The sequence below is a fragment of the Peromyscus maniculatus genome, chromosome 21 (genome assembly GCF_049852395.1).
Source record: "Peromyscus maniculatus bairdii isolate BWxNUB_F1_BW_parent chromosome 21, HU_Pman_BW_mat_3.1, whole genome shotgun sequence".
Lineage (NCBI taxonomy): Eukaryota > Metazoa > Chordata > Mammalia > Rodentia > Cricetidae > Peromyscus > Peromyscus maniculatus.
This window is the reverse complement of record NC_134872.1, coordinates 12,688,396-12,706,085: the sequence shown is the minus strand read 5'-3', so window position 1 is coordinate 12,706,085 and position 17,690 is coordinate 12,688,396. Positions and strand designations below refer to the sequence as shown.

Genomic DNA, 17,690 nt, shown 5'->3' with positions numbered 1-17,690 from the left:
TACTGAATTGCCCTTATCCAGTCTTGATATGAGGATTTGTGCCTGGTCTTATTGTATCTTGTCATGCCATGTTTGGTTGATATCCCTGGGAGACCTACTCTTTTCTTAAGGGAAATGGAGGAGCAGTGGATCTAGGGGAGAGGAGAGGTATGGGGGTGAACTGAGAAGAATGGAGAGAGAGGAAGCTGTGGTTGGGATGTATATCAGGAGAGAAGGTCACTGAGGTTAGCATGGACTCCACATCAGGAGATAATCATAAGCAGCAGCCCTCTGCAGTGTGCAGGAGACATTTTATTTCTCTAATGCTTTTGCAGCATTTATTGAAGTCGGAGGCTATGAAAATTTTACAGAGAAGTACATGAACGCCATCCCATCTGTAATTGAGGGGGACAACCTGACAATCAGCCCCAAGTGCTACACTCCTCAGCCGGACTCCTTCCACATCTTCCGAGATGCTGTCACTGGAGACATTCCATGGCCAGGAACTGCATTTGGAATGGTTATTACAGCTATGTGGTACTGGTGCACAGACCAAGTAAGTGAATAAGTGTGTGGGGGGGGAAGCATCTAGGTTCTGGTTTCTACACACAAACATAATTTTTAAATCCAAACATTTCCACAAGACCAGTGAAAAAAAGCTTCCTGGTGCCACCCCCTTGTTGTATCATGTCCCTCTGAAGCAAACAGAGCAGGCCCCTTCAACTAAATGTTTTCCTATTTATCATCATTCTTCTTGTACTGAGAGTGTGTCTGTGAACCATAAGCATAGACATGACCTTAGACCTCATTAGAAGTAAATGCTCTCAGACACTACCCTATCCTTTATTCAGTCCAATTTTAGAAAGAAAGCAGGCTGAGCAACCCAGTCAGCAAAATTCTTCCATAGCTTCTGCTTCAGTTCCTGCTTCCATGTTCCTGCCTTGAGTTTCTTCTCTGGTTTCCCTCAATGATGGATCTATATGCTATAAGGTAAAATAAACCCTTTCTTTCCCAAGTCGTTTTTGGTCATTGTGTTTTGTCTCGGCAATACAGACCCTAACTAAGAAACCCTAACAGAAATTTGTACCAGGTCATGGAATAGTGCTCTGATGGACCTGACTGTGTATTTTGGGAAGGACTGTGGTAGCATTTGAACTTTGGGCTAGTAAATACATTGAGTGCTCAGAGCAGTGGGCTGTTCCGTGGGAGTTTGGAAAATAAGGCTATGGAGAGAAGGGCAGACAATGAGGGCTACCTTATAAAGTTCCAGAGGGAAGCTTGAGAGTCCTTTAAGAATTCCATCAGAGCCATTTGATATTTTGAATTTAGCATCATTGAAATGAGACCTTTGCTTTACTAGGACAGTGGATGCTGGTCAGCCGGGGCTTTGAAATGAGCCATGATTAAGAAGTATCCAGCATCACTGATGTGAAGTGTTCTGGGAAGTGTTTCCTTAGGGCTGACACACAGAAGCTGTGGCCCAGAAGCAAGGCTGTACCTAGCGCTGGCAGCCAAACTTAGTAATGTGTAATAGTTTTCCAGGTGGTACTGGTTTTGAAGTCATGAAGGGGCTGTGGGGAGCCACTGAGGCTTGGCACTGGGAGAGTTCAGGAGAAGGTATTAATAAAGGTGCAGGCTTCGTTGCAGTAGAAGCCTCGGGATTGAGCGGGCCATGGAAAGAAGTTGGAGGCTTGGTATGATGTGACAAAGTCAGAGTCACCCAAGAGAGGCCAGAGCATGATACTGGTGAAGATGCAGTTCAGTTGCAGTAGAAACTCCAGCATTTTGAAGATGCAAAGATCACAAGATGACTACCAAGGGTAGAAGCAGGAGTCGGGTGGAACCTGCCCGAGCCTAGGAGACAAGCTGCATGTGCTTCTGTCTTAGGATTCATATTTGCTGAGATGAAACACCATGACCAAACAGCAAGTTGAAGAGGAAAGGGTTTATTTGGCTTACACTTCCACATCACTGTTCATCATCAAGGAAAATCATGGTAGGAACTTAAGCAGGGCAGAACCTGGAGGCAGGAGGTGATGCAGAGACCATGGAGGGCTACTGCTTACTGGTTTGCTTCCCATGCCTAGCTCAGCCTGATTTCTTATAGAACTCAGGACCACCAGCCCAGGGATGGAACCACCCACAGTGGGCTGGGCCCTCCCCCATCAATCACTAATTAAGAAAATGCCTTACAGATGGATCTCATGAGACAGTTCTTCAAATGAGTCTCCTTCCCCTCTGATGACTCTAGCTTGTGTCAAATTGACGTAAAAATCAGCTAATACAGATCCAGATGGCAGGTCCAGTGAAGAGCTGCTGCCCAAGCCACTTGGAACTCAGAGGCTGATGAATGGGTTCCAGGCATCAAGCACTGAGCTTATAATACTCTTGAGTCTTAGTTTTGCTTTGATCTGATTGTGACTGTGATTCTTCCTGCTTTGGATAAGAACTACATACTTCTGATTTTTTGGGATCCCATAGTCAAAAGAGACTTTGGAATTTTAGAGAGACTTTGGCTATTTTAGAGAAACTTTATACTTTTTTTTTTTTTTTGGTTTTTCGAGACAGGGTTTCTCTGTGTAGCTTTGCGCCTTTCCTGGAAGAAACTTTGGGGATGATCTTGGAGGAAATGGAGAGGGGGAACCATAATCACAATATACAATATGGAAAAATCCATTTTTAATAAAAAAAAATAAGAAAAAGGAATACTTTGAATTTTTTAAGAAACCAAACTGTTAAAATGTTTGAAATTTTAAACACGGTGGGACTTTTAAAAATTAGAATGTTTTATATTGTGATATTAATATAAATATGAGATCTTGGGGATAAACAAGGAAGAAAAGGTTATAGTTTCACAGTGATGTGCTTGTGTGTCAAGTTGAAAAGGGGTCAATTTTGCTACATAGTTTTGTGTCAACTTAACACAAGCTAGAGTCATTTTGGAAGTGTGAACCTCAGTTGAGAAAATGCCCCACCGGACTGGCCTGTGGAAAGGCCTGTGGTGCATTTTCTTAACTGATGATTGATGTGGGAAGTTCTACTTCACTGTGGGCAGTGCTGCCTCTGGGCTGAGGGTCCTGGATGCTCCAAGAAAGCAGGGTGAGCAAGCCATGAGGAGCAAGCCAGTGAGCAGCACTCCTTCATGGCCTCTGCTCTACTTCTTGTCTCCAGGTTCCCGGATTCCTTCCCTGGCTTCCTTCAGTGATGGACTTATAAACTGTAAGGTGTAATAAATAATTTTCTCTCCAAATTGCTTTTGGTTGTGGTGTTTTATCACAATAGTAGAAACCCTAACTAAAGGCAATTATCAAGTGAAAGAATCCCTATTTTTGACAATGTTTTAGAAGAAAATACCAAGAAGTTGTAGTTTTATGAGAAGCTTGGGATATACAACAGTAGAACATCTGCCTGGCAAATACAAGACCCTGGGTTTGAACACTCAGCACTGCAAGAGGTGGGAGGAGAAAAGAGAAGTATCCAAGACATTATGGAATCGTTTTATAAACCATGCTTTTCTACAGAACTCTTGAGAGATTTGCATAAGTTCAGTAGGAATTTAAAATTATATGTATTCTTCTTTGAGGATCATCATAACTAAATATGATTCATAGCTAGGTGTTCTCAGAACATTCTGAAATAATCTACATGGATGTCTCATTGGTCTACTTACTGCCTGATTATTGTGTTCCCATAGAAACAGGCAGGTAGTTCAAATCTTAAATGGTCTTATAATTAAAACCCAGTACCAGATATTGGGGTGAAAGCTGAAAGATCAGAAAATCAGATCAAGCCATAGGCCAACCTCCCCTCACCAACTCCTCAGCCAATCCTGTTTCCATGAATCCTCAGACTGAAAGCCTCTGGGTCTTCACAAAAAAGGTTCAGCCAAAAAGAGCCTTTAGTTCCTGTCTCCTCAAGCCTTATATAACTTTCTCCACCCTGCCATATTACTTCCTGGGATTAAAGGCATGTGTGCTTCCCAAGCAAAGGCATGAGATCTCAAGTGCTGGTATTAAAGATGTGTGCCACCACTACCTGGCTCTGTTTTCTCTCCTAGACTGAGTCAATCTCATGTATTCCAGGGTTGCCTTGAACTTACAGAGATCCAGACAGATCTTTGCCTAGTCAAAGAGGCAATTAACTCATAACCGCACAAAGATCCTGGTGATGCCAACAATATTTATTCACTGCTTAAAACACAACATAAGGCAGTATTACTACTATAGGGTGCTGTTGATTTTTTTCTGCTGTTTTGAGGGGCTTACCACCCAGCTCCCAAATAAATCACACATGGAGGCTTATCCTTAATTATAAATGCCTGGCCTTAGCTTGGCTTGTTGATATCCAGCTTTACTTAACTTAAATTATCCTTTCTAGCTTTTGCCTTCAGGTTTTTACCTCTCTCTATTTCTGTATACATTTCATTGTTTCTTACTCCATGACTTGCTGTGTAGCTAGGTGGCTGGCCTTTGATGTCCTCCTCCTTCTCTAGCTCCTTCCTTCTTTCTCCCAGATTTCTACTTCTATATATTCTCTCTGCCTGCTAGTCTTGCCTATCTTTACCTTCTGCCTTGCTATTAGCTGTTCAGTTCTTTATTAGATCATTAGGTGTTTTAGATGGTCACTGTAACACAGCTTCACAGAGTCAAACATATGCAACATAAAAAAAAAAAGCAACAAATCTTAAAATAGTACTCCACAACAATAGGCATTATCCAATGCAGCCTGGACACCCTATGCATTCTCATGAACATAGGCACATACTTGTCACAGTACACCCATAGAGATCAGAGGACAAGTACAGATGTCAGTCTTTACATTCCACCTGGATCTTTTGGCCACTGATTCATATGCCAGGCTAGCTGGCCAGAAAGTTTCCAAGGATTTTCCAATCTCTGTACTCCATTAGCCATAAGAGCACTGGAATTAGAGACACATGCCACCCTGTCCAGGTTTGCATGGGCTCTATGGACCCAAATCTGGGTTCTTGTGCTTTTATAGAAAGTGAATCCATCTGAGACATCTCCCTGGGAGCTTCTAAACATATTTTAACTATAGCTAATATGTATTGACTTACCTATGCCAAGGGTCTTACATATATTGCTCATATTCAGAATGTTATGAGAGGGGTAAGTTTGCTTGAGGAACGAAGCCACATAATATACAAATTAAATGGTATTTCAAGTCATAGTTTCCTGCAAAGCCCATTAGTTTCCACCAACACCATCACTTCTCATTGCCATTTTAAACTCTGAAAGACAGCTTGGACACCATTTTCTGGTTGTTTCACTCACTGTATTGTGTTTTCCTGGCAGGTCATTGTACAGCGCTGTTTATGTGGCAAGAACATGTCCCATGTGAAGGCTGCCTGCATAGTGTGTGGGTACCTGAAGCTGCTGCCCATATTTTTCATGGTAATGCCAGGGATGATCAGCCGAATTCTGTATACAGGCAAGCCACAGACACAATCTTGATTTTATACTTAAATTCTTATAAGTGTTTTTAAGTTCTTTTAGATTTATTTTCTGTATATGTGTATTTTGCCTACATGTATGCCTGTGTGTTATGTGCATGCCTGGTACCAACAGAGGCCAGAAAATGTCATCAAATTCTCTGGAATTTGAGTTATGGATGGTTGTAAGCTGCCGTGTGGATATTGAGAACCAAACCCAAATTCTCTGCAAGAGCAGCAAGTGCTCTTGACTGTTGAACCATCTCTCCAACGCCAAGTATTTTTAAGATATAGCAAAAACCTTAATAAATAGAAGACCTGTTCTAGGTAGAAATAAAAGGTGAACTCAAGGATGAGAAAATAGCTTGTACCAGTGTGTCAGAGGCAGGAAAATCAGTTTGGTGTATTTGACACTGTTTCTCTCTGTACTTCGCTTATGTCCTTTGAGACATTTGAAACAGTGAGTGTAGATGAGAGTTTTCCTGTCACTTGGGAAAGAGGGAAGGGGGTGGGAAGAGGGAGGAGGGGGGTCTGTGGATAGCATGAGGAGTGAGTAGAAAATTTATTAATAAAGAAAAATAAAATAAAATAAAAGCTTTTTTAGGGTATATGTGGGTGTATATGCATCACATTGGTGCCAAATGTAGATGGAAGTTTTCCTGTGTCCTACAGCCATTCAGTCCCAAATAAACACACAGTGGCTTATACTAATTGCAAGCTATTTGGTCTACAGCCCAGGCTTATTACTAACTAGCTCATTCATCTTAAATTAACCCATTTCAATTAATCTATATATTACCATGTGGCTCTGATGTTACAGGTATGCTGGAATATTGTTTCTTGGGCAGATGGATGGCATCTCCCCTGACCCTGCCTTTCTTCTTCCTGTATCTCTCTTGAATTTCCTGACTGGCTGTCTCCTTTCTTACCATAGGTCAAAGCAGCTTCTTTATTAACCAATGGTAGCAACATACATTCACAGTATAAAGAAATTCCATAGCAAGTGAGTCCTTTTTTAGAAGTTTAAGGAATATGGTAAAAGGGCACTGTAGGATGTGGTAGGGTTTGTCAAGGATGAATTGGTGAGCTTCTGGTGTTGAGTGTGGGAAGGTACACAAGATGGACCTATTTCTTGGATCCCTGAAACAGATGAGTTTGAATAGGTTTCCTCTGCTATGAAATCAAATATTGGTGAATAGATTAATTTCTAAAAAGCTGAGGATAACTACACATTTTAATTTTTCTTTTAATTCCTTTTATTTGAAATAGATTTTTTCATTTAGTATATTGTAATTATGCTTTCTCCTCCCCACAACTCCTCCCAGTCACATCCCATCTCTCCTCCTATCTGAATCCACACCATTTTATGTCTCCTGTTAGAAAACAGGCATCTAAGGAATAAAATAAAATAAGATAAAACAAAAACAAACAAATTGAAATAGGATAAAACAAAGGAACAGAGAAGAGCAAAATTAAAAAAAAATAAGAAACACATATAGACAGAGAGACACATAAGATTGCAACCATTGAACCCCATAAACACACACACACACACACACACACACACACACACACACACACACACACACACACACACAAATGGAAGGCTAATCTGTGTTTTCCATTGCTATAACAAATCACCTCCCCATAAATTCTTGGCTATGTTAGCCACAATGACTTTAATTTTTCTATCGGTCCTTCTGGCCCTATACACTCAACCCATCTTGTACTTTGTTTTACCTGAGATAAAGTTCCAATTACAAAAACCTGAATATTTACTTCGTGAAGAAGCCAATCTGGATGCCAAGATTTTGGTGATATTATTGTCACATCTGCCCCTGCATCTACTAATCCCTTGATTTCAATTCCATTTATTTGCATTTTTAGCATTGGTCTCTGGCCATTTATAACAGGTTGCCAAAATACTTGTTTCTAGTTTCTCATGCATTTTTTTGTTTTATCTACTGAAGCTATTTTGTCCTTGAGTATATCCAGAGCAGTATTGTTTCTAACAACAGTCATTTTATCTTTTAATTGCTCTGTGGATGAGTTTCTCTGATTCTGACAGGGAATAGTTGAATTTAATTTCATATAGGGGCCTGTGGGAGGCCCCCGAAGTGCTTCTCAATAGCAAAGGGTTACCTTGCCTTTCCCTTGTGGATCTGCATTAATTAATCCAATGCTGGCCTTTGCAGCAACCTCTGCATACTCCAGAAGGCTGGAAACTTCTGTTCAGATTTTCTCTAGAAAAAAAACAACATTGTTCTTAGGAACATATTGCCTATAATTCCTTTTCAAATGACCTTGATTACTACAATTAAAACATTAGACATTTTGGGTTCTCTTCTAGTATTCTCTGTAGGGCTGAATTTCTAGATAGATACTGCTTAAATTTCATTTCATAATGGAATGTTATTCTTTATCTACTGTGGTTGAAGGTTTTACTGGGTATAGTAGTGTGAGCTGGAATCTACATTCTCCTACAGCTTGTAGAAGATTCATGTAAGCCCTTCTGGCTTTTAGATTCTCCATTGAACATTTAGGTATTGTTCTAATAGGTCTGCCTTTATACATTATTTGGTCTTCTCCTCTTGCAGCTTTTAATATTCTTTCTTTGTTCTTTACATGTCATTATTATATGCCATGGGGAATCACTTTTCTGCTTGCCATGGGGAATCACTTTTCTGCTCCAATCGATTTGTTGTTCTGTATTCTTCTTGTACTTTGATACATGCCACCTCTTTGGGTTTGGGAAATTTTCTTCTACAATTTTGTTGAAAATATTTTATGTGCCTTTGACCTGTGTTTCTTCTCCTTTCTCTATTCATATTATTAGTAGATTTGATCTTTTCATAGTGTCCTAATTAGGGTTATTATTACTATGATGAAACAAGATTACCAAAGCAACTTGGGTAGGAAAGGGTTTATTCAGATTAGACTTACTGGCTTGCTTCTCCTGACTTTCTCATCTTTCTTTCTTATATAACCAGGATCACCAGCCCAGGAGTGGCACTACTAAAATGAGCTAGGCCCGCCTCCATCAATCATTAATTAAGGAAATACCTTTACAGGCTTGCCTACAGCTTAATCTTATGGAAGCATTTTCTTAATTGAGGCTCCCTCCTCTGTAATGACTCTAGCTTTTGTCAAGTTGCATAGAAGTAGCCAGTACACATAGTGTTCCAGATTTCCTGTATGTTTTGTGCCTGAATTTTTTTAGGAGTTAACATTATCCCTTACCAAAATATCATTTCTTCTATCTTGTCTTCAATGCCTGAAATTCTCTCTTCCATCTCTTGTATTCTAGTGGTGTACGGGCTGGTTGTGTGTCAGCTTGACACAGGCTAGAGTTATCAGAGAGGAAGGAGTCTCAGCTGAGAAAATTCCTCCTTGAGATCCAGCTCTAAGGCATTTGCTCATTTAGGGATCAATGGGGGAGGACCTGGCACAAGGTGGGTTGTGCCATCTCTGGACTGCTGTTCTTGGGTGCTATAAGAAGGAATTGGAGAGCAAGCCAGTACGCAGTTCCCCTACATGGCCTCTGCATCAGCTCCTGACACCAGGATCCTGCCTGTGAGTTCCTATCCTGACTTCCTTCAGTGATGAACAGCAATGCTGAAGTACAAGCCAAATAAGCCCTTTCTTCCTTAACTTGCTCTTTGGTCATGGTGTTTTGTTTTAGTAATAGAAACCCTAACTAAGACAGTTGGGGAGGCTTGCCTCTGAGGTTCCTGTTAAAGTTCCTAAATTTTTTATTTCCAGATTTCCCTCAGTTTGTGTTTTCTCATTGGTTCTATTTCCACTACAGTGTTTTGAATTGTTTCCTTTGTTTCATGCCAATGCTCTGTGTGTGTGTGTGTGTGTGTGTGTGTGTGTGTGTGTGTGTGTGTGAGAGAGAGAGAGAGAGAGAGAGAGAGAGTATATTTATTCATATCCTCTTTAAGAACCTCTAACATATTCATAAAGGCTATTTTGAAGTCCTTTTCTTGTGCATCAACTATATTGCATACTTTAGTAGAATTTCTGGTCTCTAGTGGAGACATATTGCCTTGGCTGTTACTGGTTGTCTTTTTATGCCGGTATCTAGGCATCTGGGTTTGAGAAGATTGTAAATCTTGATGTGAATATCTGTTGTTGTCTCTGGTGAGTGTTTTGTCTCTTCGTTTCTGTGCTCTCTCTGGTTCTTGGGGGAGTGTGGTGGCTGTGGGTTGCCTAGTAAAGAGTGCTTCTGAGAGCCTGCCAGGTGTGGACACTGGGGTCCTGGTTAGAATGTTTTTCTAGGTTTTGGGAGATGAGAGGATGGTAATGAGGTAGAAGGGAAGGCAAAGAAGATCCACAGGTGGGAAAAAGCAGCATGTGCCACCAGGATCTTTGTAGTCCCCTGAGAATGAAGGTAGAGAAGGAGAGGCTAGAACAGTTGGTTTGCTACAGAGGTGGGGATGGGGGAATTAGATTTGGAGCAGAGGAGGGAGAGTGAAAATTGTCTCCCTGATTCACTGGTCTTTGTGACTGGCAGGATTCTAGAGAATGACTCCAGATATTGTGACTGAGACAAAGGGATGGGGTAGTGAGGAAGGCTGCAAGATCCACTAAAGATGGGAGCAGAGAGAAAAGGGAGGCCATGACAGGTGATATGCTACAGAGTTGGGAGTGGGACTAGGGGATTGGATTTGGAGGAGAGGAAGGGGAGTGAAGAGCATCAGCTGCTTCCCTGGCAGTGGGTTTCCATGGAATTCTGGAGAGTGATCAGCTCCTCCCACATGCTTTCAAGTTCTAGCTGGGTCATATCTAAGGGACAGTCCTGCCTGTTGGGTCAGTTCATTGAGATCTATGAAAACGAGACAATGACAATGTCATGGTGGAGGTAAACAGGTACCAAATCTTTGACATAAAATTAAAAAATTGAATCTCTTTTTCCAAGCAAGGGTCTTTTCTCCCACTCATGTCCTTACCTCTTTGTCCAATGGTTACAAAATATGCCTGCTTGAGTTCAGCATACTAAACTCACCTCTGAATATCTCCTCAGATATGGTGGCCTGTGTTGTGCCTTCTGAGTGTGTAAAGCAGTGTGGTGTTGACATTGGTTGCACTAATTATGCCTACCCAACAATGGTGCTGAAACTGATGCCCATGGGTAAGTAAAAGCCTGAACTCACATAGCCTCAGATGCTTGGTCTGTAGATGAGCATAGGATGGATTGTGGTATAATCCTCAGCAATTACTGCTTTGCTTTCATTATTCAGCTCTGTTCATAGACATTTCTTGGGCACCTTTTACATGTTGCCAACCATATGTTGAGCCTAGACATTCCAGAGATGCTCCATATTTCTTGTTAGGAGAATCTTGACTCTGTAGACTCAAGACTCTTTGAAGAAAAATAAGCATTTTTAACCACAAGCCTCTATTTCCAGAGGAGTCAAGGTTAATTATGGGCCAATGACACTAAGACTTTAGATCTCAATCTATTCAATTTATAATCACTTATTGAATGTATTCTGTCCCAGCCACTAGCTTGGGTGTATAGAAACATTGGTGAAGTTTCAAAAATAAGTTCCCCTACCATTTAGAATTCACATTTCAGTTTCCTGGGATATAAAATAAGCTGTATATAGAAGTAAATAAAATATTAAGATGCTGGAGAGTGACTGTGGTGAATTGAAGCAGATCAAGGTAGAGAACTCGGGTGTGACCAGTTGAAAACTTGGGTTAACACTTCCATGGCCCTTTCTCCATCCTGATACACACGAATATTTTCAGAATGAAGGGAACATAGCCCACAGATCTGACACCACATTCCCCCATCCTCTGTCTTAGAAGATGTGGGGCCAGAGGAAGCAAGAGCATAAGTTTCCTATAATGATTCCAAATTCTTAGCTTTTCTTCTCCAAAGACAGCAGAACCATTAACTATATTTTTCCACTAACTCTTTGTGTGGTCAAGAGATCACTGAAAAGAAAGATGGCATCACAGAGCTTATTCTGTTCTAAGAGTAGGTTTCAATAGATGGTATCTGAGTTTGTATTGGGGACTAAATTCCCATTGTGATATTGAGATCACCAGGAATTATGCATGAAGTGCCACATGCATTTCTATTATATGCATATTTTGATATCTGCTCAAATAGTCAATGTTCCAGACAAATCCATTGTCTTGAAGCAATGCCCTATTCTTAGCCTGGCATTCACAGAAAAGGATATGCAGCCACTAACCAGAGCTTGCACCTTCTCTTGACCCCAGGACTTCGAGGCCTGATGCTGTCAGTCATGGTGGCCTCTCTCATGAGTTCCCTGACCTCCATCTTCAACAGCGCCAGCACCCTCTTCACCATCGACCTCTACACCAAGATTCGGAAGAAGGCATCTGAGAGAGAGCTCCTGATCGCTGGACGGTGAGGAAACCTGGTCTCTGCCTAGAATTTCTCTCAGGAAGGGAAGATGGAGTGATGAATTAAAGTTTGTGTATTCTTAGCTTTAGTGAAAATAGTGATCATTCTATAGTGGAAGAAGAAACAGTAGAAACAATTTAATTCAACTTAAATTTTTACACATACAAAAATTGAGGCCATTTAAATGAAATGTTTGTTCTTCATATTTTAAGTGCTTCAGGTAAGTTTTTTGTTGTTGTTTTAACTTTTCCTCTGACAACCTCCTCCAATCACATCTTCACAAATTATCACCTACTCTTGGTGCTTCATCTTTAGATTCATCCAAGTATATCAAATGCTTGTGATAATGAATTTACTACCACAAATGTGATTATCAACTTCACATTCATTATGAACTAGATATTAGAAAGGCACAGACTTGGGTAAAGAACTAGTTCAAGAAGTTGCTTAGAGGGTTATGTCAACCAAACAGTCCCTAAGTAATCTGGAAGTCCAGAAGACAAATGGAGTAAAAACAATCAGGGAGCATAGATAAGACCGACCCAATTTTCCTCTTCATTGCTAACAAGTAGACCCAACACCATCATAGCATTTTGTAAAATGAGTTGAAGATTAAAGTATGACATACATTCCCTCAATGAGGAAATAAAAACTTTCCTTAAAGAGGAAATGAAAAACTACCTTAAAGAGGAAATAAAAACTTTCCTTAAAGAGGAAATGAAACACTCTCTTAAAGAGGAAATAAGAACTTCCCTTAAAGAGGAAATGAAAAACTCCATTAAAGAGGAAATAAAAAACTCCCTTAAAGAAATGGAAGAAAAAACGAACAAAAAATGGGAAGAAATCAAATCAAGCCAAGAAAAAGCAATTAAACAGATGAAAGAAACATTCCAAGATCTGAAAAATGAATTTGAGACAATAAAGAAAACACATGCTGAGGGAATGCTGGAAATAGAAATCCTGACAAAACGAACAGGAACTATAGAAACAAACATAACCAACCGATTGCAAGAGATGGAACAGAGAATCTCTGACACTGAAGACATGATAGAGAAAATAGATTCGTCAGTCAAAGAAAATAATAAAGACAAAAAAGTTGTAACACAAAACGTCCAGGAAATTTGGGACACCATGAAAAGACCAAACCTAAGAATAATAGGGATAGAAGAAGGAGAAGAATACCAACTCAAAGGCACAGAAAATATATTCAACAAAATCATAGAAGAAAACTTTCCTAACCTAAAGAAAGAAATACCAGCCGGGCGTTGGTGGCGCACGCCTTTAATCCCAGCACTCGGGAGGCAGAGCCAGGCGGATCTCTGTGAGTTCGAGGCCAGCCTGGACTACCAAGTGAGCTCCAGGAAAGGCGCAAAGCTACACAGAGAAACCCTGTCTCGAAAAACCAAAAAAAAAAAAAAAAAGAAAGAAAGAAATACCTATGAAGATACAAGAAGCTTACAGAACACCGAATAGGCTGGATCCAAAAAAAAAAGTCCCCTCGCCACATAATAATCAAAACACTAAACACACAGAACAAAGAAAAACTATTAAGAGCCGCAAAGGAAAAAGACCAAGTAACATATAAAGGTAAACCCATCAGAATAACACCAGACTACTCAATAGAGACTATGAAAGCGAGAAGATCATGGACAAATCTCATGCAGACACTAAGAGACCACGGATGCCAACCCAGACTATTATACCCAGCAAAACTCTTAATCACCATAGGCGGAATAAACAAAATATTCCAGGATAAAACCAGATTTAATCAATACCTGTCTACAAACCCAGCCCTACAGAAAGCACTAGAAGGGAAAATTCAACCCAAAGAAGCTAAACACATCCATGAAAAATCAAGCAATAGATAATCCCACACCAACACACACCACAGAAGAAACAAGCTGGCGTAGCTATCCTAATATCTAGAGAAAAAGGATGTTTCAAAAGAGAAGAAGTCTTGTGGCAATGCCTCAGTGGTCCAGGTAACTACCAGAACTTGGAAAAGTTGGTTGAACTTGGGATTGACTGGGAGGCCAAAGATTTAAAAAGCAAAAGATTTTCTCAAGACATAAGTTGTGTGATAATAGTGTGGTTTGTGTGTGTGAATGAGAATTTGTAAATGTTGAATTCTAGGCTTCGACAATCATTGTCAGTGCAGATTAAGCTGCAAGTATTTATGTTCTAAAACTTAAATTATAAAGCTAGTTACGTCTTTCTAACAACTAGTTTTAACGTTCATGAGCATATTGTACCTACATTACTTTTTCAGGATGTTGAGAAAGCACAAGCTGGAGGCTGGGGGCTAGATGGTTTTGAGGAAGAGGTCTTGGTGGACTCTTTCATAGAGCAAAGGGAAGCAATGCCTTCTGGGAAATGAGCTAAGTTTTAATCTAGTCTTTAAGATTAGAAGTCAAAAACAAAAATATTAAGGAAAGGAAAACTTAATTGATCTTTGAAGTATTGTTATGTGGAATTGAGTGGGACTTTTGAGGCCTTTCTTCCAGAAAACAAGGACTTGGTTGTCAGGCCTGTATTAGGCCTAAACCTTGGTGCCATGTAGTTGTACTTAAATCATTTCAATGGAAAGTGTCTTAGTGATTGGATCTTCTAGTGCAGTTTGGAGTTCTTCCATTTGAAAAATGTGATATTTACATGGGATTGTTTGAATCTTGTTTTCTAGTCCCTCCCCACCCTCATAATCTGAAGGTGGATTTTTCTCTTGATAAAGGAACAAAAAAGGTGAACATCTTGTTTGTAAATAGGTATCTAGTAACTAGTGGTAAACTTGAAATGGTAGAATTCTTTAAAGCCTAATTCTAGGTAACCTTAAGAAAATGTATCTTAATTATTTTTGAACCTGTATTCACCTTGTTTTTTTTCAAATATCTTAAGTTATATTTTCTTTTTCAGAGCTGCTTCTTATTTGGGGCTACTTTTTTTTTTTTTTTAATTGGGGCGTAATTCATAAAAGGGTATATTGTTTTGATGAGACTTTTTACAACTATGGCTGGATGTCTTTCTTTAGTCTTCCAAGAAGGGCCATTTTACTTTTTTAGAGTTACTTTTTAAAGTCATGAGGTCAACAACTTGGACTACTATGCATGTAAGCGCTAATGCAAATTAAAGCCCAAGTTGACCTCCAGCAGCAGTTCATTCTATGTTGACAGTGAGAGAACACTTTGCCTGTTAGGATACTGTTACTTGTGGACTGAAATGCTGAAAAAACCCCTCCCCCTATTTTGTTTTTTGCAAAAATCAAGGTATATTCTAGGGTTTCCTGGTTGACCTCAACAGATAAACTGAGATGATAGTCTTAGATCAGAAATGATCTGAATGTAGATTTACAGTCTACGTGTACAGCTGGCTAAGTGAGATCACTTTCACAGTTCTGCATGTATCCCATCGGCTCCCCATTAGTCACTGAACTCTTAAAACTGGTATTGTAACATTATCACAATGTTTTGCGCCAATTTTATAAACTTTACAGTACAATATGTGTTCCTTTTCTGAGGCAAACCAAAGGTATATTTCTCAAGGTTCTGCTGCTATCAGCAGCGTTGATGGAGGATTTTTTATACATTTGTAATAGATAGGAATAAACCAGAAAAAAAGAAGAAAAAAAAGTGGTGGAGGAAAAGGTGAACACTGCAAGAATACTCAAAAGGGCTGAGAGTTGCAAACGCCAAGAATGGCTTTGCATAGTAAATGGAATAGAACAGCTCTGAACTATAGCTTACTTTTCCTGGTTTGGTCTGACAGAATGATTGAATGCTTTTGTACAAAAATCAGAGCCTTAAAAACAAGGATTTGGTGAGATTGTAAAATGGTGTGCCACTTTGGCAAAATAGTTTGGTGGTTGGTCAAAATGCAAAACATTGTTACTCTGTTACTCAACAATTCTACCCTTAGGAATATAACCTCAAACTACTGAAAATGTGCACCTATGAAACATGTACATGAAGGTTTACAGCAGTGTGTTGCTAATAGTAAAAAAGTTAAAACAACTCAAATAGCTATCAAATACTGGAGAGAAATAAAATGTGGCTTATTCATACAATAGAATATTATTAAGACATAAAAATGAATGAGAAACTGACAGATTAAATGACTGGTGAACCTTCATAATTTCATTTGTAGATCTTTCCATTTCTAATTTATAAATACATTTGGGGTTATAAATTATAAATGTACTGCCTCCTGTCAACATTGTATACTTCTACTTGATGATTTCTGTGTCAAACATTATATGGAAATGTTTCCAAGTATTTTCTGTATTAACTGTGAATGAATAGAACAAAATAAATTGCCTGTGATGGAAAAAAAAAAAAAGAAAAAAAAAATGAGTCGCCTAAGTGAGAAAAGGTAAAAACTTCGAATGTATATACCATATACATTTCTTTACAAATCACACAATCCAATCATATATGTAATAAAGGTGAGCAAAAAGTTTTTGAAAATAAAATAAAAAAAAAAAAGTATGACATACATACAGGGGACATGGAGAACATAACTATACATTTCAATGGTATATCTCAAAAGAAGCATACGTGCAGCTACTGTACATATTAGTATTTAATTACTAATGTTAATACACACAGTATAATAACATTCAATAATAATTGTGATAATCCATGTTTCCATATACAATTTGTTTCAGTTCCTTGCTGTATAGTACTCCATTATCTTAATGCCTCAGCATTATCTGCTCTATTGTGCATGGCCATGTTGATTTGGTTTAACTCTCTTACTGATTATGACTTATTATGGCTTAGAAAAAAGATTGGTAAAATAAGTGTCAAGAATAGAGATCATTTACCTTTTATACTTACTAATATTGAATAATATACTTAATTCTTTGCTTTTGGCAGTAATAATAGCTTTACTAGGTTAAACACTTGGAGATGGAAACCTGGAGGAGCTCACTTGGCCCAGATCTTGACTGGATAAAGGCTGTAAGAGAAGAGAATGGAGTGGCATAATTTTGCTTCTTTGTTTGCTTTTCTGGACTGATATTCAAGATACAGTGATTGCACTAGCCAATACATCTTCTTGGACATAAATCCTTTTTAAGTCTCAATGACAAAGTAATATTTGTTTCATCTTTCTTACCAAATATCAATCTCCCAAAATACAAATATGGAAAAAACACACATTACAAAAATTCTTGCTCTGTGTAAGCGAGCTATGCCAGATCATGCTGGCCCACTTGAGTGTGTGAGGAAGCAATCGAAGTGGACTGGGAAGCATCTGGTTTTCTTTCCAAGGGAACAATGACAATAGTAATGGTGTAATTTATTGAATCTTTACTGTCTTCTGGGGTTCATGATTGTCACATTAAAGTTTTGTTTCAAGGTAGCAGAGACTTCATAAAGTTTAAGTGGACATTGGTATCTCAGTCTTCTGCCCAAGGATTTGTTCATCCATTTACCCACCATGTCCATATTTCAGATGAATATGAAGATAATGAGCTTTCATGCAGAATCTTGTTAATTATATTTGCTCATTTACTCATATACAAAGCATAGAAGTCCCTAGGTTTAGAAAATACATAACAGGAAAATGCATGAACTAGTATTTCTTGTCAATTAATCTAGCTTTCTGGGAAAGATAGAGGCTGTTTTAATCCTTACTTATAAAAACTCATTTACTTTTCTCTAGCTAAGAAAAACATAAAAATTGGATTCTACTTTATTACAAAAATAACTACCAATTAACAATACTAACATGTTATTAATTTCTGAGATATATACATTGAATTAAAGAATGATTAAACAACATCTGACATTTGACTTATTAGGAAGCATTAATCTTAGAAGAAGCCTTTATGACAGGTATAGATAAATATTGTTGACATTGAATTAACAGATAATTAGC

General features: G+C 38.8%; 1 protein-coding gene across 1 annotated transcript in view; it reads left to right on the top strand.

Moving 5' to 3' along the window:
- The window catches only part of LOC102910089 (solute carrier family 5 member 4), a 48,100-nt gene that overhangs the window by 17,096 nt on the left and 13,314 nt on the right, over positions 1-17,690 (top strand). Inside the window, exons 8-11 of the mRNA XM_076558620.1 lie at positions 315-535; positions 5,295-5,430; positions 10,458-10,565; positions 11,669-11,819. Of these exons, the coding sequence (XP_076414735.1) occupies positions 315-535; positions 5,295-5,430; positions 10,458-10,565; positions 11,669-11,819 (616 nt within the window). The remainder of the gene's footprint in view (positions 1-314; positions 536-5,294; positions 5,431-10,457; positions 10,566-11,668; positions 11,820-17,690) is intronic.